Here is a 25304-nt window from a genome sequence, read left to right as displayed (position 1 = left end):
GTATCTATAAAACTGGTTATTCTCAGATCATGTATTTTGAAGCAACCTTTGGATTTAGTAAGGACTTCACAGTTAACCAAAAAACTTTGGAATACCTTAATATAATGGAATAATGACAAAAAACAAGTGCAGATGACTCGGTAGATATAAAGCTTTATCAGTACCAAACTCCAGTGGCCCATACTGAAATAATCCATTACAAAAAGAGATATGTGTAAATGTGCTTGAGAAAAAAAAATGCAAATAGAAACCTTTTGAGCGTAGCCCAGAGCTGCTGGGGTTGCAGACTCTGGAACAGTGCTGACCAGGTCTGCTTCCACAGGTGCTTCAATAGCAAGTTGCTGACCGCATCTCCTCCTGACTGAATACACCATTTGACCTAAGAACGGAAAGAAGAGTTTTTCCTAGTATTCATAATTCAGATTTCCACTCAGTTTGCTGTATACATTTCTGTGTCAAGTTGCAGGCATAGAAGACAGTGAGAAAAGCTCCAGAAATAGGAAGCAGTCATTCACATGAGGTCATTTTTTAGTTCTTCCCATAATGTCATATTCTATTTTAACATTCACATTCATACCACTACATAGAGAGTTAAAATTTACGTTGCCCTTATCAGGTAACTAAAAGTCCTGTGGATGTTACAGGAGGAAAGAAAAAGAAAATTATTCCTGCAATGTTCAGTGTGCATATCCTATTTTTAGCTGTTTTCTTAAGCAGACAAAGTTTGTGCAATCATGCCGTCTGCCTGTACTGTTAGAACTTTGAGTCAGTCGGTGAACTTCACCCCACATTCAGGAAGGCAGGGAGAGGCTGTAGCATAATGACCACAGGGACGCCAGGGTATGTTTAGGGATCAATAGCTTCAACAATCTTAACGGCTGGAGAACAGGCAGTTTGAGACAGCAAGGCGTCTCCTGAATCACCCTGCTTTGTTCCTCCTAAGTTGTTTACATTCCTCATGACTTCATAGTCAGGAGTCCGATGTTATCACCAGCCATGGGGCTTGTCGACCCCTTTGGCGATGCTCCCACATCTCCCCCTTTTTTATTAACAAAGAAAGCACAATTAACACAAATTAAGACACAGAGAAAAACTATGAGGCATACTAATCCTATCTTTAACAAACGTTGTAACCACATCCCTGGGAGAGGCAGGCACTGAGTGCTGCCCAGCGGGGGGCTCTGGCTGCCCCTCCAGCTCCTGGAGCCCCTGTTTGTGGGTCCTGCATATGCCAGCAGGACCCTCCCATACGTTGTTTTTTGGTTGAGCTGGAATCTAAAGCGCTGAGGAGAGTGCTGTGATCATGTTGAGACGGACGGACGGACCCATCGCGCTGACACCCATCTTGGACCAGCTCCTTCAGCCAGTGAGAGGTGATTGTGTACGCGGGTATTCTTCTCTCAGCACAACGCTTCTTTCAGCTTGACCTTCCTTTCAGCTCGGGTGCGCTTCCTTTCATCTTGCTGGGTTCGGCCGAACCTATCTTTGTGAGGCAGTGTCCCTGTCCCTGTTCCGTTAGCCTGTCCCTGTTAGTTCATTTTTTGTTCTTGTCCCTGTTCTGTCAGCTGGTCCATGTTCTTCAGGTCCCTGTTCTTCAGGTCCCTGTTCTGGCATCATTTGTAGCTTAATGACCACACGGACACCAGGGTACGTGTAGGGATCAATAACTTAAGCCTCCTTTATTGAGGACAGGCTCCCTTCTTATACCATTAGCTCTAGAGCCGTACTTTCCCATCGGCTATTCATCGGTTAACAACTTTGCCCAGCAACAGCTAACATATAGCAACTCCCATGTTTTAAGAGTTGGAGAACAAGCAGTTGGAGACAGCAAGGCGTCTCCTGAATATCCCTTCTTTGTTCCTCCTAACTTGTTTACATTCCTCACGGCTTCATCCTCACCAGCCCGATGTTATCAGCAACCATGGGGCCGGTCGACCCCCATGGTGATACTCCCACAAGAGGCCTCAGGAGCTTTTAAGGTCCTAAAAGTCTGGGACCAGGAGAGGGAACTAGAGGCATTGTGAGAAAAGGCAAGGTAAAGATTACGGAGGACATTACTAGGGAACATGAGAGACGTGAGGACAGTGCTAGGTATGAGCATCTTCGCTAATATCTTGTCACTAAGGCAATTTTCAGGGGCTTCTACTGAAATAGTAATAAAGGCATTAGACTGATAGCCTCAAGTACTTGGATAAAGCATAGATTTCAGTTACATTATAAGCATCTTCCTGAAATAACCGTTTCTTGCAAAGAAAACACCAAGATGAAGTTGTTCTGCAGATTTTATTTCACAGGTCTGATTTTTAAAAGGTTTTCCAAGAACGAATACAGTTCCTTCCTTAAGTATCTCAATTTTAAGGGTTATTTCCTCTACCTTAGCCATGTTTGTGGCTTTTTTCATCCTTTCCACAAGGCTATACAGGCAGGCCTGACTGAAGCTGTATACACAGACAGGAACAGAAGGGTTTTATATCCTCAAGAACTGTGCAAGCCTACCTAGTCCCAGCCCTGCTCTGGAAATTCACGTTCAGTGTCACCCTGCTATGATCCCTGACCCTTTGTAGAATCAATTGTCCTTGAGAATGTAATCTCCCATTATTTGTGAGGCAGTGGCTTTGTATGTTACATCTTCTTACCTTCAAAGATACTGTCTGGTCTTGCAAAATAAACATATTCAAAGATGCAGAATGCTGATGGATCTCCTTCAGGTCTTGGTACCACATCCAGTGTTTGAACATCATACCTGGATATTTTCACAATCTCTCCAGGAAGGACTTCACGGTAGTACCTTGAAAGAGGAATACATAGCATTTAGAAATGTCCCAGACATGAATAATAGTTTTAAAATATAAACTCTATTGACAGGAAAATTGCTTTTGAACATCCTAACGTGGTATTTTGCTTCTATCTTAGGATTTGATCTAGACTGTTTTAAGACCAACATGCTAAGACAAAACAGCCTGAATAAAGCCTGAAGGATTACTTTACAAGAATTCTGCTGCTAACTAGGCTAAAATTAAGAAGTATATGGATAACTAGATTTAATGCGACACGCAAGAAGCATCCTTGAAGTTGTCTTTACCATTACTTTCTGAACACATAATTATTTAGCTTTCTTTACATGAATCCAATCAAGAAAATAAACTAACAAAAGACAGTTGGCAAAAAACCTCCAAGCAGCTTGACAAACTAACCCTTCACGTCTTTCACCTTGTTAAAGATTATGATATTTGGCAGTTTGAGGTTTAATGTTGAATTGCTGCCTGAGGAGATCTTTCAGATAAAGTGAGAATTGGAACACTTACTCTGCACCAATAGATAAAAAGCTACAGGATTCAGAGGAGACTACCCATCCTTCTGTTTCACTGTTATCCTTTCCTGAAATAAAAGATTTCAGTTACTGTTGGATTCCACAATTCTTGCTACCATTACCACCACACACATTGCATATCTTAATGCAGTACCTGGCTTGCTACAGTTTAGGTTGCCAAGTGCACAATTACAAATTGTTGTGAGTTCTAACTATAAGGTTTAGCATTCCAAAGTTTCTTTAATATTATTAAAAAAAATGCAAGCATCATAAACTTGTTCTAGGCAGAATGGGAAGTAACAGCATCATATCTATGGTTCACAAAAATTGACAGTTCAGATGTTATTTCTGCAGTATTTCAGCCTTGCCCAGTTCTAGTTCAATTGCTTTAGATATACATAATTACTTTTATTTGGACAAGAAATTCCTTCCTTTTCCTATGTTAAATGCATCAATGGATAGATCCTTTTGACTACAATGGATACTGGATTGAAGGAAGAGTATAGGCACAGGATAGATCAAACCACAGCACAGGGTATTAGTGTTTGATAATAATCTTGGTAATTTTTATTTTGGTTTAATTTACCAAATTTTCTGAAGCTATGAAAGCATTTACTTGTTTGCCTTTAAATTATTTTCATACAAATGACCAGATTTTAATCTCACTTTAGGGAACATGTTGATTTGCAGGCTAAATGAGAGCTGCAAGGACTTTTTCCCATCAACTGATTTGATAGTGTTCCATTACCAAACTAAGTATGACTAGAAGTGCTTGGAAGCTAGAAATACATTGCCAGTAAACCGACACTTTTTCACCATCTTATCCCAGCAGAAAGAAGGAAAACAGACTTGTTTCTGGGCTGGATATAGTCCTGGGCAAATAGCTCCAGGTGGCTCTGCCTGAGCAGGCAGGCTGGAGCAGGTCATCTCCAAGGTGCTTTCCAACCCCAGCTGTGATTCTGTTCATCCTTGCTTTCCCATTGAGATGGTAAGAATTTAGTTAGATTTTCAATAATATTCTATTACAGTTGGGCTGCCTAATTCTGACACTGTCAGCAGGCAACACGGATTCACTTTTGCTGGGAACAGAAAAGATGTTTGCCAGCTTCCTACAAATTATTTTTTCCTTACACCACTTTTGTTTTGAATTTTAAAAACTGACTTTTGCATCAAATATTCCTATTTCCACCTCAGTAAATGCAGCTGTAATTATTTATATTGATGATTTAATGCACAAACTATACATATATTTAAATGTATATATGTGTACAAATATGAATATATATGTATGGTTTACCTTTTCCGTTCATGTCCCCTACTGGAATAAGGCGACCAATGCAGAGTGGACGATTTCCATACGGATCACGTACTGCATAAATTATGTCTTTATGCATAATTAGCAACGAATAAGAAGTTGGAGTTTCATTCATTAAATTTTTTATTCTGCAATGAGACATAAGTGAACATAATCATGGGTTGCACGCCATGCTGAGAACAGATTGCTGTTCTTGATTCTGAAACCTGTCCTCACCTTGCTACCCAATCGGCAGTGTCATCGTTTTCTAGAGGAGGTGTGAAAGCCAGCAGCTGGGTGATCAATTCACTGTCAGAACTGGTCGACAGTCCTACACCATGCCGCATAAGCTTTTAAGACACAAAACAAAAGTGTTACCAGCACTAAAAAAATGATCTCACATAACACTGCTTGGATTTTAATTTAACAATACCTTTATACAATGAAGAAATGTTTTCAAACATATCAGTGCTTTAGACGATTAGATCATCATAAAATCAACTTTCTTCCAACAAACCAAATATGGAAGAAGAACTGGTACAATCATCTATGTCTGCAACTGCACTTCTCCCTTTCTATCACATTCCTTTGCTTCATACACAGCCAAAAGTATTCATTCACCGATATTCAGGACATAAAGTCATGTTTGGGCCATTTAATCAGCGTTGTGTTTCTGCTTGCTCTGGGAAGAGAGGTAAAATATGCATGGGGGAAAACATGTACCTATAGAAGATACAGAAAGAGAAGAGAGATGCCAAGACAGAATGGTGGTCAGGGCACAAAGCAAAAATAAAAGGTGTGAAGGAAAGCGGAGTGGAATTAAAAAGCTGAAATCTCCCCTTTTTTTTGCTAGGGTTTTCTAGACTTGGTCAGTCAAATTGTTCTGTCCTGATGTATTTATGCTTCTAAGGAAGCTGAGAATCTGCAGTGTATTCAGCCAACTATTACAACCTATTCAGTGCTGTAGGCACTACAGTTACTGGATTTTGTCTTTAGAAATCATTCTAACTCTCAAGTAACATGGATTCTCCACTTTCCATCTACATTTCCTCCCCGTTGTTTTTCTCTCTCATCCATTAAATACGCTTGTTAACCTGATTAAAGATGGGATAGGTTACTTTAAGCATGTCATATGTTTGCCTTGCTACAAAGGAAAATTATGTCCTCTAGCTTTTGGCTGGAACTTAAGATAGAACAGATTTCACAATGAAACATCTGCTAGATTTTAAACAGGTTCTTTAACACATATCCTTGCAGCCAAACACACTACAAAATCTGGCGCTTGATGATCTCCTTATGTGTTTATGTCCTGACAGTGTTCATGATGAATTTTGCAAGGCAGAAATAAAAAGACAATATTCCAAACAAGAACATACTACAATTACTTCACCTTATTATTATGCCTCTACTAACTCTAAGCATATGATTTTCTGCTTCTATCAGCCATAACAAATGAGGAGAGCTTCAAGCCAGGATCCCCCGTTATGGCTGAGGTAGTTTTCTCACTTGTCCTACAGGAATGTACCATCAGTCTAGAGGACTGGTGAGTTTTCCCCTGTGACAGTTACAAATGCCTCTTCTCTCCAGGAGTTTTTTCCCACAAATTATCTATTTTGATGATGGTGCTCCCTCACTACACCAAGTAGTTTGGTATTAAGGACATGTCACAGCAAAGTTTTTGCTCATTGCTGCCTCATACTCAGACCTAAATGATGCTGGAGCTTCCCAGGGGAGGTACTGACCTTCCTCCTCAGTCGCACGGCATTTGTTAGTTCACCGTTGTGTGCCACAGCGATCTTGCCATGAAGAGTTTCTACAACAAAAGGCTGGCAGTTCTGCAGCTCAGAGATCCCGGAGGTAGAGTACCTGGTGTGCCCAATACCAAGGTTTGAAACATACAGCTTCTTCAGGCTGTCTGCATTGAACACGTGATTTATAAGACCCATTCCCTTTGGGAGAAAAAGAAAAAAAAAAAGTGTTTTGTTTTTCTGGCAATTTGCTCATTTCTGCTTGTGTTTGGTTTTGGTACTGCATTAAAACTCTGCGAGAAGGGGAAATAACCTGAAAGCCACAGGAAACAAAGAAGCTGAGTAGGTATCACAGTGCTATGTCAGATCCCATTACTCCTGTTTTTAAACAAAGCATTATACGTTGTTGTGCTGAGGGTTTTCACAGAACAATCTATTCCCTGACTAAAAATACATTTTCTGAAAAACACTGCTGAACTGTTGTGGTGTTTAAAGAAGAAAAAAAGTTGTGAGAAGGAAATTCTACTTAGAGAATACTACTTACAAGTTAGCAGTATATTTGATTTACTTTTATATTGGGTCTATGACAACATTTATCAGATTGCAGTCATTCCTGCCAATATTAGAAACAAAGCTTTTTTTTCTAGAGTTTTTTTTCTGTTTACTTGAAACAAACTTTTCATACATTCAGGTTGCCTTCTATCTAAAGCAGAAATGCGTCAAGGCTTTTTAGTCAGCCATCAGGAGCTCCTTTTGGCAACAAACACAATTTAGCAGCAAGAATAGTCTGAAAAACAAAAAAAAAAAAAAAAAAATGCACACAGAGAGGAAATCAAGACTGGATTCCAAACCCTCCTACAATCCCTGCTTCTTCTGCTGCCTGTGGAAAATATTTACATCCTTCTAAGCCTCGGTTTCTCTATCATGCATAGTAATTGTGATATACATGAAATCACACATGGTAACAACACTCTTAGGATGGGCACAGATAAATGGGAGAGATTGGAAAGTCATGAATGGTTCATAGTCTGTGCTGTGGGTACAAGAAGACAGTGGGATGAGACAGAGAGGATGGAAATATGTTTTCAGAGCTCAATCAAAGCAGCTTAAAGAAAGCCAAGCTTTAGGGTATTTTCTTCTGCGACTGATAGAGAGTCAGAATATTAAAAGGCTGTGTTTGCACATGTGGTTTTAGGATACTTAACTGTCATGTTAAAAAGTTATTGCCTCAGCAGTCAAACTAGTATAGGTTTACTTGAATGGTTCAGCAAACTTTATGCCAGATCAGATATCATCTGTTGTCTCACAGATGACATGAAGCTTGCCTAGAGTCTACCATGTACAGAAATACAGTCACACTCTTTTTTTACTTTGGCCAGTTTTATCCTGACAGGAGATCTGGCATTTCACAGGTCCAATGTCAGTGGGCATGGCTATTTGAAGCACTGCTATAGCTTAAACAAGCAATGACATTTTAAAACAGAATTGGTGACACGAGTACATAATCTTTAAAATGCAGCTTGAAATATTTTGCTGATTTAGACTGTGCTGGTGTAGGACAGTAAATGTGAATGGCACCAGTATAAAAAAATCCCAGTGAAGACGATCTGACATCTGTATTACAGGAAGCCTGGTACATACCAGAACATGATAATATAGCTACTTCAATATAGATTCTTCTGCATATTCAAGCATGCAACAGTCAGACAAAGCCTTTCTGCTACTGACATCACTACATCTATACAAGAGATTTAAGTTTTTCCACATCCTGAGCCAGTACATCTACTACATCTATACAAGAGATTTAAGTTTTTCCACATCCTGAGCCAGTACATCTATGACACTAATGTTTTCTTATACAAGTCTAGCTGAAAGGCTCCAACAGACAAATCTGGATGAGTCTTCTGGGAGAGTTTAAAACAATGGATTAATTGCCTTTGTCAAGGACTATAAATCTGTTGTCAAATGCCAGTAACAATCAGAAAGGAGCACATACCCACGCCATAGGTAGGCAGTACAGTTTGTACTCTAATTCGAGCATTGGCTTAAGCTGTTGACAAAGGTGAGTTTGCACTAACGCACTGGGTTGTAAATCAATGCAGGGAGCAGCAGGCACCTTTTCCATTCTGTTGTCTCTGCTAAGAATAGTCAGCTGGGGTTTGGAGGAAAAATGGACACAGTAGCATCCTAACTTTTTTTTTTTTTTTTTTTTAATCATCTAGTTTACAAGTTAGACTTGTAAACTTATTTCCACTAGCGTAACAGACCGGAATGCTCATTACATTGGCACTACTTCTGGGATTACTCGTCATATCTGTTGTACTCCACAGGCTCTTTATTACACTGTGGTTATTATGTTTTTTTAAAGTGATGTAGCTGATAAAGGTATTTCAAGGATATACACACACTTAAAATATCAAAGCTGATATGATAGTCAATTAAATTTTTAGCATGACAGCCAAGTATGTCAGCTCACTAACATGGAAACTGCAGATTATTGTATTGACTGCTAGAAGTTCATTCTAAGAAATATATTCTAGTACAGGATTTATCTTTTAAAGCTCACTTTAAAAGGAAGTTGCAGTTTCTGTAAACTTTAAAGAAAGTTGAAACCCAAGCAGGAGCAGGAATGAAGAACAGACAACACGGTGCAGTAGTTCAGAAAACTGGCATTTAAAAGTGTGTAGGGGGGAGGATCAGGCTCTAAGTAACAGGAGGGGGGGAAATTCCGGAAGAGGAGACAAACATGACGCTCAAGAGATAAGACTGTGCACACGTTGAAATACATGCTGCTGCAACAAAACGGGTCTTACTCTTACACTGATTTGAACAGCTTAATTAATCTTCCTCGGAGACCCCAGACAAATTGCTTTCAGACTGTGGTCAGAGAGCACACTGGCATCAAGAATTGCCCTGTGGTTTTGTCTGCTGAAATAGTTTTATTTCCTATACATTGCTCTTCCAGGGTTTAATAGGCTGATGATTATTTTTTCCACATTACTATTTGAAACAGAATGAACAAAACTTGTCTCAGAAAATGCAGGGATTCTCCTGGCATAATACTTCAGAGGCTGTGGCCGTTTTATGTTTTTTTAAATCCCTGGGGATTCTCTTAGCTTGAGAAACACTGGGTGACCTTCTCAGGTCTCCATTCAATCATCTGTTTTGTTCATTTTCACCTATGGGTACAGTAGCTGCCACTGCCTTGATTCTCACTAAGAATGTCATCCACTTGCTTGTGCAGAACCTGTAACTATTTTCCTTTTCTCTTTCTCAAGCTGTGATGAACTCTTCCAAATCTCTGGAGTTAACACTTTAGCTGCAGGTTGACTTTGCTAACTGCTTTTTAGGAACACAATAGCCTGATGTGAACATTTCTGTGTGTCTGCCACTGTGCATGGATACAACCAGCAGGGATAATGTTGGCATATCTGTTTTAAACGTGTACTTAAGTCAGAAATAGCACAAATAACAGAATTGGATATTAGCACTCTGACAAACCAAAACAATTAATCAAAACACGTTGCTTCCCCTCTTTCTAATTATTCAGTTTTCTCACTGAAACAAACTGTCATGCATCTCGGTCGGGCATGTACAAAGTATTTACATTTTACCTTGTGCACTTTGAATGCCTGGGATGACTCTCCATCACTTGTCACAATTCCAGCACTCTCCTGGCCCCTATGGACAAAATACAATTAAACATGAAATGCTTGGAATAAAACGCTGTACCTTACTATAGATTGGTGGGTTTTCCTCTGTTCTTTACAAGATGAAATTTTAATGTATGTTTATTGTTTCATTTTACAGGCTTGTAATCAAAACAGTGGTTTCTTGCCCGTGTTACGCTTAATTGAAAACAGTCACATAAGGTTTGTGCCTAAGCCCGCTGAATTCAGTGGGAATCTTTCCATTAATAAGCACTGGCTCAGCCTCTTACTGCAGTCCGATTTCAGTGTGGGCACAAAATAACAGCAGATGCTTAATCTGCAAAGCCACTTTGCAGTGCTGGTACTCCAGGCTCCAGCAGTAGGCTCCGCAGCATTACTGCATTTCTGTCGGGGTTTGGGGCGCTTTGTCTTAAACTGCTGGTTTTGCTTTAGGGAATGCATTGTCTCTTTCACCGATCACCTGTGTAAAAGCTTTTGAACTCTTGCACTTAAGCAATCAAGCAGGCATTTGCACAGCTAACTGTGGGAGGATCGCCATGGGGGTCGACAAGCCCCGTGGCTGGCGATAACATCGGGCTGGTGACGATGAGGCCCTGAGGAATGTGAAGAAGTTGGAAAGAACAAAGCAGGGTGATTCAGGAGACGCCTTGCTGTCTCCAACTGCTTGTTCTCCAACCCTTAAGACATGGGAGTTGCTAAATGTTTGCTGTTGCCGGGCAAAGCTGTTAACCGATGAATAGCCGGTGGGAAAGCACTGCTTGTGGAGCTGATGTATAAGAAGGGAGCCTGTCCTCAATAAAGGAGGCTGAAGTTATTGATCCCTGCACACGTAGCCTGGTGCTCGCTGGTGTGGTCGTTTCGCCACAACGGGGACATTCCTAAACACATTTAACTCAGGAAGATTGCCCCAGATTGAAAACACAAAGCCTGGCATTACAGCTAACTGATACACCGCATCCAGCAACTTGTAATATTACAGACGATTTCCATTTCAGTATCGATGCTGTCCCTTTAAACATCTCCAAAATGAAACGGTGAGAGAAGCAGACATCCTGAGTGAAAGGCCTTGGCAACTAGGCAGTTTATATCTTTTTTTTTTGTAGTGCTAATGGCAGAAAAGTAAGCACAAGCAGACGGGAAGTGCAAAGCTTATGCAATTTTGCCACTTAGGCGAATTTACATAGGCGAGCGTTTTATTAAATCATCACTTGTAATTAATGAGCATTAACACCGTGTGTAGGCGGCCCCCAGTTTTAAAACACCCCCCACGCAGGAAGGCTTGAATCATGCCCACGTTGCTGCCAGCCCGCCTCTGGAAACCTGCCACCTACACGCACTGCGGCCCGGGCGGCAGCTTCACGAGGAGCCGCGGCGGTGCCCACGCAGGACGCCCACACTGCCTGTCCCCTGCCCGTTTTCCCACACAGGTGCCGTTCCTCCTCAGAGGAAGCCAGAAACACCCGTGTTTTTCGCCCCGATGGCGACCCGGTGGCGATGCCGGCACGGTTTCTCGTGTGAGGCCGGGGAGACCCACATGGCCGCCGAGCGGCTCGGGTGGGCTCCGTGGGGGTCCGGCCGCCCGCAGGCCGAAGTGCCGCCCGCGCTCGGGCCCCGCAGCGGCTCGGGGCGGTGCGGCGGAGCGCGGCGCTGACAACCAGGCGCCTGGTTGCCTAGGGAACCAGATCTTGGCTAGAAATAGTGAATCATTTCCAGGTCACTTTCAACATGGAGTGTGGAGTGGGGAAGCACTGGACTGAGGAGGAGGTTAAAGCCTTGCTAAGCATCTGGTCCGAGAAAAGCATCAGGAAGCAGCTCCGCGGCACCCTGAGGAATAAAGGGATATTCATCTACATTGCCAAAAGGCTGCAGGAGTTAGGAGTTTGCAGGGATTGGAAACAGTGCCGGGCAAAGTACAAAAACCTCAAGTACGAATACAGAACGGTTAAATACGCCCACAACTCCGGGGATGCTACTAAAACCATGAAGTTTTTCCACGACCTGGATGCCATATTGCGATATGAACCTGTCCTGCAGTTAGGCGCTGAAGAAAACGGCAGGTGCTCCGCGACCGAGGCGCGGCTGAACGCCAGCCCCACCACAGACAGCACCCAAGGTAAAAAAAAAAAAAAAAAACTCTTGCTATTTCCTCTCTTTGCTTTAAAACCAAACAAACGCACAAACGAGCCAGGGCAAACAGACCCAAAGCCCAAGTTTGTGGCTGAGGCTGCCCAGCCCCGGCAGCGCTGCGAGCAGCGACTGACTGGATGCGCTCCTGGCGCAGGGCAGAAAAATGTGAGCACCCACCAGTGTCGAAGCCTGTAAATACAGCCTAATTCTCACCAAATTTTGCTAACATTAAAGCCTCGGCAAGTACTCACTGGTGTTAAGGCTCCTGCACCGAGTTCAAACCCTAAATTAAGGAAAACTGGCCGGTTTGGGTTATGTTTTTGTTTTTCCCTTTGACATTTATTTGCAATACTTTGGAGCTCAGTGGAGCTCCAGCTCAGACATAAACTTAGAGAAAAATGAAAGCTAATGTGGAAAATGTCATCAACTGTTTTCTGTGGTATAACCGAAATTCCTGATTTTTACCCCTATTTCTCTGTAAATGAAATTTCAGATATGACAACTGAAGGTAAATTATTTTGTAAGCAATTAACTTCATTTTTTTTTTTTGAGAAACAAAGGATGTTTAATAACTTCTCATGAAAAATTACAATATAGTGAGGAAAGTCAAAATGTTTGTGTTTATTGGAATATTCAGAGGCAAAACAAGTAAATTCCACTGCTTTTATTTATTCTGGAGGGTTTCTTACTGAATTAGTTGCATCTCTTGTTTTATTCAGCCCTCTCTACATACGCATTTAAGCTGTGCTTAACATTTCAATAGGGTCAATCTGCTATTTGACAGCACCCAAATCTCCTCATCACATTATAAATGTCACCAAAGCACAAGCCCCAATAACAGTTAGGAGTATCAAAATAAAATGGCTAAAAAGAGGAATACAAAGCTTAGCTCCATTTTTGCCCACAGTATGTGAATGTTTACATTACTTAAGATTGTGAGTCTTTTTAAAGAAAAACAACAACACTGAATTAGTATCAGAGGAGATTGCTAAAAGCACAGAAAGGTGCTGGACATCGAGCTTGCCCTTGTACTCTTCCAAGGCTCCCCCTACTATGTTGTGGTACAGGTCTGAGAAAAAGGAATTAACATTTCTCTTGCCATTCTTTACCTTAGGTAAAAGCTTGACCTTAATTTGTCATCATTAGTAGAAAGCCTCTAGTCTTTCACAAGCCACTTAAAATGAAACAGCAATTTTATACTATTTTAACATCTGTTCTCTGCACTATATATTGCTACTACATTCCATTTTTATTTTTAAACATGCAGAACTGAGAGCCAAATCTTTGGCTAATACAAACTGTTAGCTCCTGAGGACTATGTGAAGCTGAGATAGTGAGTGTCCTTCTCAAGACCTGGACTTGGGTTATCCTCTGTATTTTGATGCAGTTTGCACCAACTGTTAATTCTCACCTGCTTTAGGCCTCTAGGAAATTTAAACCAGAAAAGGTTTTAATAGCAGTTGTGAATCCCAAACTGGAATAAAACAAAACACAAACATCTTTGCCCCCTTGTTGAGACACACCTCATTTTGAAGCATTGGCACAATCTGGTTTTAAAGGTGATATGATTAAATACCCTCTTAAGTGCATTTCTCTTAATTGCTTTAGGAAAAAAAAAAAAGCCAGCTATTTTATGGATAAACACAAATTAAATGCAACTAACTGTAATAACACTAATGATAAGAATTTAAATGCAAAGCTTCCCACAACTGTAATTCAGCCACAATGGCAACATCCTAAGGTATGAAGCATCCTGCAGCTACGTGTGGCATACCTACACGAACACCAGGGTGTATTTAAGGATCAGTAACTTCTGTTCAGCGATTTAAAAGAATTAAGAACATAGCATGCTTTAGTTATCCTTTCCTGGAGGGTCATACCCCGTACGTACGTACACCTGTAGGGAAGGACAGAGAGCATACCCCTGAGAACATCCTTCATTTAAGGACACAAAGTCAAGCAAATGATGCTGCTTTAGGGGCCCAGTCCTTTCCCATCGTAGTCAGAGTTGCGGTGTCTGTGAAGGGAGGAGCTGCTGAGCTCAGTGTGTTGCAGGGCAGTTGTGAGGCTGAAGTGGCATTTATGGCTCTGATGGTCAGAAGCCTTCCCGTGAGGGCAGATCTGAAGGTAGCACTCCCACAGGTGGAAATGGGACTCGCCACAGGCCATGTGCCTACCCAGCAATGAGCCTCACAGCACCTCATCTGCCTTGGGGAGGAATGGGACTGTGGATACCCTCTTGTAAGGCAAAAAATACCAAAGTACATCTGTGTCCTTGCAGACGTCCTCCTGAGTTTCTTCTGTTCAACCACAGGAGAGGAGGGAGGTGTGTTCCCTCCCCCTCTTTCAAAAGAGGCTGAGAAGCCTTATTTTGGCAGTGCTGGAGGAACCAAGGATGCTTAAGCTTCTGCCTTGGATAGGAGGCACAGGAAGAACAAAAGGCTATCAGTAAATTAAAACCTGTGCCAAATAATAATGTTCAGTATGCATTTCTTATTTCATTTGGATAACTTAGTAGATGTACTAATTCATTCTGTAAAATGCATGATGCAGGACAGTGCATGCTCCCAAAGAAAATACTTTATTTTTACCATTGTACTTAGCCTCAGTCTAAATACTCATACCCATCCTTCACATAAAGCTACAAATCAAGTTTTTGTGTTTGATTTATTTGATTCTCTCAAATACTGGGAGACTGCTGGGGGGGAAGAGGAAGGAGAAGAAGGAAAAAAAAAAAAAAAAGACTACTTTTATGGGACTGAGTGGTATTTCTATAGCGTTTCCCTGAGGTGTTTTTCATAGCTTGTAAAAGCAGTTTTCTGTTGGAAGTGTAATTGAAGAAAGTAATAATTAAAATCATAATCAAATCTAAGAGAAAGGTGTCTGAGGCCAAACTCACTAGCAACATACACCAAATCCCAGCTCATTCATGGAAAGATGATGCTTTCCACAAAGTACATACAGCAGTGCAGGCCCATGATGTTCATGTTGTCTTCCCAAAATACACTATTTCAGGGCAAAGACATAGCTATAGCTTAAATAATAATTTTAAAAGGTATAATTCATTAAAAGTTCAAATAACTGATCTTCTCAGTTTGTTAGCCAGTTCGGATTATTTCAAGTTAGAACAAGTATTAACAAATCGAGCATTTGATTTACAAAAGCAAAGCTCACCTCGTAATTCCTGTAATTTACGATCTCTTGTATTTCTTGCTTTATGTTGAAATATTAACATAGTTAATATTGCCCTTCACTTTACAACAGCATCTATAGAAAAGTTATCAAGTCAGAAGAGAAGTGCACCAGCAGCAAAAATATTATTGTAGGTACTAAATTTACACAGCTTCTAGAAATGCAAAAAGCTCCTTTATAAATGCTGACTTGAAAATGGCACTCATACGTAGTTTTCATTGTCTGGTTTTCAACATCAAACATGTCATTTACAAGTATTTTATATATGTACGTTTTTTAATAAGGGTATGCCATACATGCATACGAACATTTTCGCTCAACAAATACTTTTTTCTCCCATCAAATATTATTTCTTTCAAATATAACAGTTTGTGTTAACTTTTCTTGTTTACTTATGGCATTAAATAGTTTCTTTTTAAATAGCAGAGTGTAAAGAAGGCTTTCTCATCCCCGTGCCTACAGATGCCCCACTCAGCAGCATCCCAACAAAGAATTCCTCTCCCCTCTCTGTAGTTTGCCATGCAGCTCTCAGACAGACAGAGCTGAGCCCTGGCACTAGTGAAGGAGGCAGGAGCACACCTTTCCTTCTGCCCACCCACCGCAGGGGGTAGCAGCTCCTGCCACGAAACAAGGTGGCCAGCTGGGAGCAGTTAGAGATCAGGCCGCGGTGAATATGAGTCATTACCGCTGAACAGGTAACTTCGCTCCCCGTCACCTACCGGGCTGGAAGGGACAGCAGCTCACTCAGCATGCTTATGAAATCAGCATTTCATACCTGCTGTCAACAAGATGTGTTGAATACAGCACAATTGAAAAGTGCTCTGTGAACATTAAGCTGATTCATAACCTGACTTATGTATGCTGCTTTCCAAACTCACACGGCAATTGCTATAACACTGCTTTTTAAAGGACTGTAAGGAATGAAATACTGTAAAAAAGCTAGATTGAATCCAGTCGGCTACAAATATGTGTCTGATTTCTAGTCAAAGTAGTTTCCTGCATTCTGTGTGCCATTAATGAATCTCAGAGATTTCCAGAACCCTTTGTAGAATGTTCATGTTTTCTTCCTACTCTTCTCTAAATGTTCTTCCTGGAAACTGTTTGGTTATATAAATGGGTTTGTGTTTATCTGAATCTATGTGCAAAGTCCGCTCTTTTTTACCATCTATTACTTTACATTCTCTGCTTTTCAACTATACATGTGCTATCCACTCTAAATACTGAGAGTCAGAAAAGCACACTGGTCACTAGAATCTAGTCAGTTTCTACATTTCAAAATAAAGAATATTTCTGACGAGCTTCATATTTAAGATGTAAAATAATTTAATTTACCTCCTGTAACTCCTGGCCCTTTAAACTGAGTACAAATTGAGTGTGGAAACTGCAAAGTTAATAATCTCATTGTGTATGGACATTTTCACTAAAACAAAAATATAAGCTAATTTTGTCCATACTATTTTTATCTGAAAACTCTTTCCTTCCCAGGTGAAATATCAGTTTCTTTAGAAGATGATGAGGATGCTCCAGGAGATCCACTACTTTTTATGTCACGTGTCAGACCAGTTCAACTAGGTATAGTATGATGGTGCAGAGACCAAAAACTAAAAAGCAGCATTGGTGTCAAAGTGCTTTCTGATGGCATATTCAAGCTATTGTTCCATTTCTCATCAGCATAGCTTTAAACCAGCCACATTTGTGCACCATCTCATTCCCGGTTTTGGTACTTAGCAGTCCCGTGCTTCTCTAGATACTGTCCACCACACATGATGTGCCTCCTGCTTGACCACTGTTCAGGCTCAAAGCACATCTCTTGCTATAGTATAATTGAATTAGCCACATTCATTTTGTTAAGTGCCAAATAGTAGCGTGTGATACACACGTCAACTTGTGGATTCTCTCCAACTCGTAATTTCTGCTTAAGGCAGCACGAGTGAATGGCCTCAGCCAGGAGAGAGATGCAGGGTCAGACCTCTCCCACTGAGTAATCCAATGTGCAATGGGCTTCACAGCAAATGTGTCCTCTCTCCAAGCAAGGGGTGGTGAGCAAAGCTTCAGCCCAGCCAAGGGTACAACAACTCATCTGGAAACTGCTCACTCTAGCAGTCTCGCTAAGGGAAGTCATTACAGAGCAAAGGCACAAATATGGCAAGCAAGAAGCAGGGAGAAAATCCTAGTTGTGAGCCCCTTCAAGGGGCTGCTAAAGGGCATGGAGAAACCTGAATGCATTTCAGGGAGAATCAGAGAGAACTAATGAGCTCATTTCTTGTCTGGATGCACTGTCCTGAATATCCCAAGTGCTCTTTCCATTTCTGACATCTCTCTGTGCCCCAGCATACATCCCAGTCCCCCAATCCAGTCACAACTTTCACTAGAGAATCATCTCCAAGGTGCGATACTCAGAGAGGAAAGTAAGTCCCCAGCTAAACTTACAGGTTTTAGAGTGCAAACTACACTCCTTTTGCCAGCATAACAAGAAATTAAGGAAGAGACAAGAAATTTACACGCAACTGTATACATATATATAAAAACAAAACTTTTCCTGCTGTATCTGAATCAAAATTTATGGGAATAGGTCTGTGTTATTCATCGGTGCTCCTGTAACACACTGCCAAATAGATTTGTTTGACCTGCTAAAGCACTTGAGTTCTGGGAAAGCTGCTTTCTACAAAGCCAGCAAAATAACTTAAATTGCACGGGGCTCTCACGTATATATTGATACTGAGAAGTCTTCTCTAGCACTTCTCTTAGTTTTTAGATTTCAGGTGCTATTTCAAACACCACTGAAAGAAATATTGAGCCGTACATACCTATATTGCTTAATAATTTGGTTTCATTTCAGCAGATTGCTCACTTTTGAAGCTTAGAAAAATGTCCAATATGGCATAAAGACATCTTTGGGTTTAGAAAATCCTGGTACCCTGTCTTAATGATTTTGTAAGTCATTTTAAACAAATTTGAGCTAAAATACAGTTGAGACTTAAAATTTTACAGTGACTATAACCACTCTGTCTTAAAGCTGTGCTTATTGGTAAAATATTTTTATTCACAAAATTTTTAAAGGGAAGGAGGAACAAACCTAGCAACCATTTTCTACTCTCCTCTACCTGCTCTGCATATAGAAGAATGAATGAGCCATCCAAACGGATGTTCATAACTGAAAGTGAGCTCAGTTGTAAATTAATATATTAATGACTTACACAAGAACTACAGAAACTGTTTCCCTCTCAAACCACGCATACTACTGTATGGCTTTGACTGAGAAATGCAGAGCCAGTGGAGGAGGCACCTTCTGTTCTTCCTCTGGGGTTTTTCTCTCCAGTCTCCCTGGTGCTCTCCAGTAGTGAAGAGTGAACCCATGTGGAAACACGGATAGTTGACATGCTCCCAGCACATAAAGCAGAGACTACATCAAGCTTATCTGATGTTGGCAGTTGTTAACCATTGCGATTCCTATGGTTGCATTCACCTGTAAACAAGCATTATCCCTCAGGAAGAAATTAAGAAAGCATAATTGATATGTCACCTGAAAATTACCCTTCTCAGCAACACGTCAGTTGGCTGACTGCTGGGGAGTTCCAATTAACACAGGACTAACAGGAAAAATATTGGTATCTCAGCACAGTTTTACCACTAGAATGAGACGAGCAAAGAATGCCTGTATCTAGGACAAGTTTGTCCCCAGACAGGTTATTATACACAAGTATGCTCTACTGCAGCTGTATGTGCAAGCAAAGGTCAGATATTTTTGCCGTCAGACAAAGCCCAGTGACTATGAAGTACCCACCCCCATAGCTTGGCTTGCCCTTTTAGAATAAGACACTTGCAATGGCTTTTATCACTTCAGCATGAATGCAGAAAACAGAGTCAATTACTGTGCACTTTCCTGTTTGTTCTCTTTGATAAAGCACTGGGGTTGGTTTTAAAAGTTTTTTTTTTTTTTGGGCGGGGTAAAGATTTGGAAAATACATGAGAAACAACTTCGCAAACTAATTTGATAATCAAAATTAAGTCCTTAGGCAAATACTTAATTACAAATAAGGAAACATTTTTTTAAAAATTGCAAGAGATTGTATTTCAGTGTTTTCAATAATTGCATGACATCTCCTTTTATCTCTTAATATTTAAAAAAAGCTTGGAGACTGCAAAAGGTAAAAAAAAAATCTTACTGCAGAGTAAGTAAGATAACTCAAATTTTAATTTTTATTTAAAACAAAACAAAACAAACAAAAACAGCAACAACAAAAAACACAACCTTTTGATCATTGAAACCTTAATGTTTATACTGGTCCATACTGAGAAAGGGAGAGGTTCACGAGAGCTGGCCTCAGTATCACACGAATGTTCTTGTGTAACTCAAGGCAGAAGTCTCCATTCCTCCACTCCTCAAGAAAGTGGTGCTTTGTTCAGAAGTAAGAATCAGATTCCTCAGCTCCTTACTCAGTCTGATGTTCTGAATGTGTGTAAAACCAGAGGCATGAGATGAATGCAGAAAGTCTTTATGCTAGTGTCAGTGACTTGGGACCCAACCTGTTATCGTGCTGATAATACACAATAATAATTGTGCCATTCAGAGAGTTCTCTGCTCCTGACCTATGGCTCAACAAAAGTTAATAGGTCATTCTCAAGGGTCTTACAAGTAGAAGTTAAACATATTTGGGAGCAGAAGTGTTCTTCTCAGATTAAATAAATGTATATGCACTACCTTAACACAGGCTTTCTAGAGAAGACAAAAATGATGTCACAACAAAAAGTTAGCAAATTAATAACCAATACCTTGATTTTCATGTCACCTCTGCTCCATCTTTCCTTGGAGAGAAAACTTGTTAGGAACCAACTTGCTTCATTCTCATTCTCTCTGTCCTTTCCTTTCCTTTCCCCACCCCACCTACCTAATGCAGGTAACCCACGCCTGTGTCTCTCCCCTACCCCCCATGATGCAGGTAATCCACCGTCAGCAGTAGAGACTTCTAAAACTCCGGCTTTTATTCCAACAGTAGCAAACGAAGGAGGAAAACACTGGACTGTTGATGAAGTCAGAGCTCTGATACACATATGGTCAGACAAAAATATCCAGCAACAACTGGAGGGGACAGTGAGAAATAAAAGAATATTTGAACATGTTGCTGCCAGACTTCGGAAGTTCGGAATTGTCAGGGACTGGAAGCAGTGCAGGACAAAATATAAAAATCTGAAACATGAATACAGGAGTGTAAAAAATGCCCAAGGCTCAGGGAGTACAAGTAAAAGTATGAAATTTTTTAATGAACTGGATGCTATTCTGGGGCACAGCGCCATGGAACAAGAAAATAAATCAGATAATGAGGAAAGCGGGAGGCCTCCAGAATGGACAGAAGCAAAATCAGAAAAGGACACCGTAGGTAAGTACTTCAGCTACCCATATATCATTTAAAAGTTTTACTTTTTCCAGCCCTACGGAGACCTTAAAAGAACCAAAGAAACCAAGCAGCTAGATTAACCAGTTTGCTGGGTGGGGTGGGTGGGGAACCCAGAACGGAAATTTATTGTTTTGTCCGGTAGTTAATGAATATTGTTGTGTGATTGCCCCAGACATTTTTTTATAGAACTGGAAAACAAAAAGAGAAAGATAAGAGGGAGATGTAGGGTAAGACAAAGATACAGAGAGACCATTCCAATCAAAATCATATCTGAAGGGACTGTTCCGAGCTTAGATAAAAATGGATCTGAGAAATGGTCAGACTGTTACTGGAAAAATGAAGACACTGAGCAAAAGAAGTCTGTACTTATAGACTTGAGTTAAAAATTAACATTTTAACCTGTCTTTCTCTTATAGTCCCCAATAAGTCCAGTTTTACTGGCCTTTGGAGCAAGACTCCCCAGGTCATGGGACACCTATTGTGAAAAGAATAAATTCTGGCACAAAGAATGCTGTCAGAACTGGCCTTCATTTTTGTGTGCTTATTGATGGATAACTTGGTACTGGGTGGTTTAATGCAGAATTAGGAGACTGAACCTACACTGCATAAGAGTTATTTGTTTATTTATTAATGTTCAGCCAGGAACTGGCCTGTTGTTTAATAACAAAAATAAACTTTAAAGTGATCATTACACAGTAAGAATCCTACACAGTGGGTGTTACGGTGGCCACGTATAAGTCTAGAAGCTAGTAGGTTAATGGAAGAAATCAATGAAGAAAAAGGTAACACAAAGATGAGCGTACATTCTCTGCCCCAAAATTATGAAAGTGTTTTTGGGGAAGTTTCACTCTTCAGTTGCTGTTTGTAGACTCTTTACTTATGCATCTACTACTGACTGCTGGCATAAGGAGGATCCTGGGTTGGATAGCTCATTTGATTTGACACAGCACAGCTGTTCTTATGCAGAACACAAATGCGGTGCCCTGATTAACATAGCATTATTTACACAGAAATGCCTGGAGACACAGGTGAAGAGGACTCTGTTAGTATTATGTCAGAAGACCTACAGATTGCAGATATAAAGAAAGTTTCTGACTCAGGTAAACGGAAAAGTCTTCTATTTTATACAAATTCCTACATTTAGTAAGCTCAGATGGATTTCTAAAATGAGCGTGCATTGTAATGACCAAAAATGCAGAGGCCTAAAAACTTTTAAGGAGGTAACACAATAATGGTAACCATACTTTTAATACAGGCATACATGTGCACATTCTCAGTGCTCTGCTAAATTTGGTAAAAACAGTCTAGTAAATAATATTTTTGAAGATTCAGGGTCCAAGACATAAAGAAGAAACTACTGATTTAAGCAAGTTGAGTGTGATGTATTGTTGCATTTACTTTTACTTAAGCTGTAAGTCCCCAGGGAACAGAATTGTTCAGTCTCCTGTGCAAAGGTTAACACAGTATTCTCTTCTTCACAACATAATTAGATCAGTACTTAATATAATTCTGCAAAAACTCATGTTAAGGTAAAAATTTCATTTCAAAGTATCACTCTCCATTTCATGGTGGCTGGTAAAAAACGAAGGTCATATGCTCTTTACAAAGAAATATTATGGCTTATGTCTGAAGGCATAACTTTTGGGGGAAGTGTGGGAATTCAACATTCACCTAGAAGCATGTATGAAAGCCTGAAAGACTGACAGATGTGTCTCTCCACAGTAGAGAGCACCTCATGGTCTCCTTCAGTAGCATGAGGCAGAATATGCTCGTAAATTAGGTGTAAAGGAGTACTCTGACAGAAATTTAAATGGCCTAATGTGAACCTGAAAGGTTTTAATGTCAAATTAAAAATCTTCTGACACATGATATTAGTGTAAATACTTCTGCAGAGAATCTGGCAGCTCTGCATATAAGGAAAGAAACAGCTATGACTACTATGTAAAGATATGGTTGATGATGAGAGGTAATCTGAGGTATAATACTGGACACTGTAGTGTGCTTGCCTCACCACTCAAATATAATTACATTTATTAATTAAAATTTACTCACAAAGAAATAGGTAACTGGCCTTTTAGCAGATCACCACGAGCACAGAGGCATTCATTAGGGAAAAATAGGTTGTCATGGAAAGTGCATTTCCTACAGGGACTTCATTTTGAAAGAGACAAAATACGTAAGAAATCATAACCTGCACTCTGTGAGGTCCAGTTAAGACAATTTGCAAAATGCATCAAATTCCATTTCCTCCCATCAGCAAGTAATACTACTTCATGTATATGAGCAGTAGCAAGACACTGTAATGTGTCATAGATTCAGCAGTGACACTAAACTGTCATCTGGTATAGTTACCAGCTGCTTGCAGCTATGCAATACTGTAACTATTCTGGATCACAAGCTTCCAAATCAGTTACTTAAGAAAAAGTTAGCTTTATACTTCCAGTACAGTTTTGAGTACTCATTTTTTGCATTTTTAACGTTATGTCAGGATGAGTGTAGCTGTTAGATATCTGTAGTTTACAGTGGTTACCATTTCCCTTCTCAAATATATGTATTTAACAGCACTGTTTGTTTGTTTCCGGGTAATTGCAATTGCAGTATGATTTTGTGGGCAAGGACTAAAATAGCAAGTGTTTCATTAAGTTTCTCTGGCTTAGTCTGCTCATTCAGTAGACTACTGTCCAAACTTCTATGGGGCAAAAAAAAAAAGGGCAAAAAACAGCACTCTTTCTTAATAAGATGCAGTTTCAGCTTCCAAAACTATTTCCCTCATTCCCAAATGAACAATACAGGCTCTAATCATTTTACCACAGGTGGTGAAGAAGACTTAGACTTTTGTGTTGTTTATAGTAACATAATTAGGTATTACATAAAGCAGAGAACAAAGGCACACTTTTTACATTGCAATATCATTCTGTTCTCTAATGTGGTACATGCCTTTCTCTGATAGTTCAAACGAATTCAAAGTAAGAAAACTGTTATGAGATTATATGTACCTTTGTATTCATAAACTCATTTGATGATAAATAGTGAAAAAGGCAATCAGGAAGAGATATCATGTTATGCGGGTTCTCTGATGCCAGTAGATCTCTGACAATCTATAGCTTTTAGGATATGACTTCTTGAGGACTATTACCTATTCAGCAGGACTTTCAGAGAAAACTGTTACTCAACAAACATGCAGTCATAATATATACATACATTTAACGTTTTTTTTTAAGAATTATTATTAAAAAGACAATTAAGAAATTCAGTGAACCTTTCACTGGGTTTTCATGTTGGGTCATCTTCCTAATTTGTACATGGAGTTAATGTACTCTGCAGTCAGAGTTAAGTGCACATTTGTCTATATATATTAGCAAGCCTGGGCAGCCATCTGCTTTCTGGCAACAGCAGTAGCATAAATGTGCAGAGTTGCACCAGCTTCCTCCAAAGTACACGTGATTCTCACGCTCTTACAGGTGTATCTGTGTTATCAGCCATGGTAACATCATCTCCACTGCTAATCCATAAACTGTCCAGTCAGGTTTGCCATACGCCAGCAAGGAAAAAGATTAAGATGGTGTTAGTTAAAGGACAAATGTTTCAGTTGCAGGTAAATGCCTAGTTATTTCCTGTTTCATTGCATTTTTTTTCACCTCTGCACAAATGTATTTGCTACTTAAAGAGTAGCCAGTGTGCACCTGAGAAGGAACAGACAGAGATAAATAAATCCTTACATGTTCTCCTACAGACTGCAACTTTATTCAAAGTTTCTCTCAGAGCATTGTATTGTACTGGAGGAACTTTCTCAACAGACTGGCCAGCAGAGGGTGCAAGAGTATCGTATCAGTCACAAAACCAGATAGTTCTTGGAAAAAGCAGCTAGAGAAAGCCAAGGGTCACTAAATTTTCTCTTTCCTGCTAACACCTATCCATATTAAATCAATCTGGAAATAAAACCTTACTCATTTTGACTGCTGTTTTATACTTCATGGGCTCGTGTTTAAGGGCAGCTATTTCTGGAAATCTATTTAGAAGAGACAAATTGCTTCAGTTTGCACACATGGTGATCAGTCAGTTCAAACTCCACATGTGTATGTTCCAAACATGTCAGACTTTGCAGCATCACCACAGACTGTGTACAGGTATTTAATTAAATTTGAGGCACTTGATTATATCTGAGGTACTGTGGGAAACAACAGTGGAGACAAAAACAAAACTCTAAGGAATGCTAGTAGCCCAAAGTTCTTAAAAACATCGACAATGAGTTTTTTGTTCCCATCAAATTACTTTTCTTGTCATTATTCTTTAGATTTGTTGGTGCCTTGCATATGCCTTGCATATTTTACTGTATGTCTGTCTTATGAGAAATTCAGAGTAAGTTGTGACACTGCCAAGGTGCATTGCTAAAGCAAAGTGTTTTTTTTTTTTTTTTTTTAAATGGTTGTTTAAAGTTAGGATCTTAAGTCAGTACGTACTCAGGCACTTATGTTGGCTTCTTCTGAATGTTGGCTGCTGTGTGCATGGACTTTTTAAAGGTACAGATGTAAAATCAAAAGAGAATGTTTTAATACACATGCTCCA

At 40.0% G+C, this 25304-nt stretch overlaps 2 protein-coding genes across 2 annotated transcripts in view; one reads left to right on the top strand and one right to left on the bottom strand.

Annotated features, from left to right (window-relative positions):
- Positions 1 to 25304, bottom strand: part of PPAT (phosphoribosyl pyrophosphate amidotransferase) — a 44848-nt gene that overhangs the window by 2831 nt on the left and 16713 nt on the right. Inside the window, exons 2-8 of the mRNA XM_035326381.1 lie at positions 9967 to 10033; positions 6347 to 6553; positions 4842 to 4954; positions 4608 to 4753; positions 3306 to 3378; positions 2637 to 2788; positions 252 to 379 (exon numbers count right to left, since the gene is read on the bottom strand). Coding sequence (XP_035182272.1) covers positions 252 to 379; positions 2637 to 2788; positions 3306 to 3378; positions 4608 to 4753; positions 4842 to 4954; positions 6347 to 6553; positions 9967 to 10033 — 886 coding nt within the window. The remainder of the gene's footprint in view (positions 1 to 251; positions 380 to 2636; positions 2789 to 3305; positions 3379 to 4607; positions 4754 to 4841; positions 4955 to 6346; positions 6554 to 9966; positions 10034 to 25304) is intronic.
- LOC118167136 (multifunctional protein ADE2) overlaps positions 20343 to 25304 on the top strand; it is a 29941-nt gene continuing 24979 nt past the window's right edge. Inside the window, exons 1-2 of the mRNA XM_035326379.1 lie at positions 20343 to 20720; positions 21749 to 21838. Coding sequence (XP_035182270.1) covers positions 20591 to 20720; positions 21749 to 21838 — 220 coding nt within the window. The 5' untranslated portion in view covers positions 20343 to 20590. The remainder of the gene's footprint in view (positions 20721 to 21748; positions 21839 to 25304) is intronic.

The sequence above is a fragment of the Oxyura jamaicensis genome, chromosome 4 (genome assembly GCF_011077185.1).
Source record: "Oxyura jamaicensis isolate SHBP4307 breed ruddy duck chromosome 4, BPBGC_Ojam_1.0, whole genome shotgun sequence".
NCBI lineage: Eukaryota > Metazoa > Chordata > Aves > Anseriformes > Anatidae > Oxyura > Oxyura jamaicensis.
Note: the sequence above shows the minus strand (reverse complement) of the source record. Positions and strands in the feature narration are given on the sequence as shown.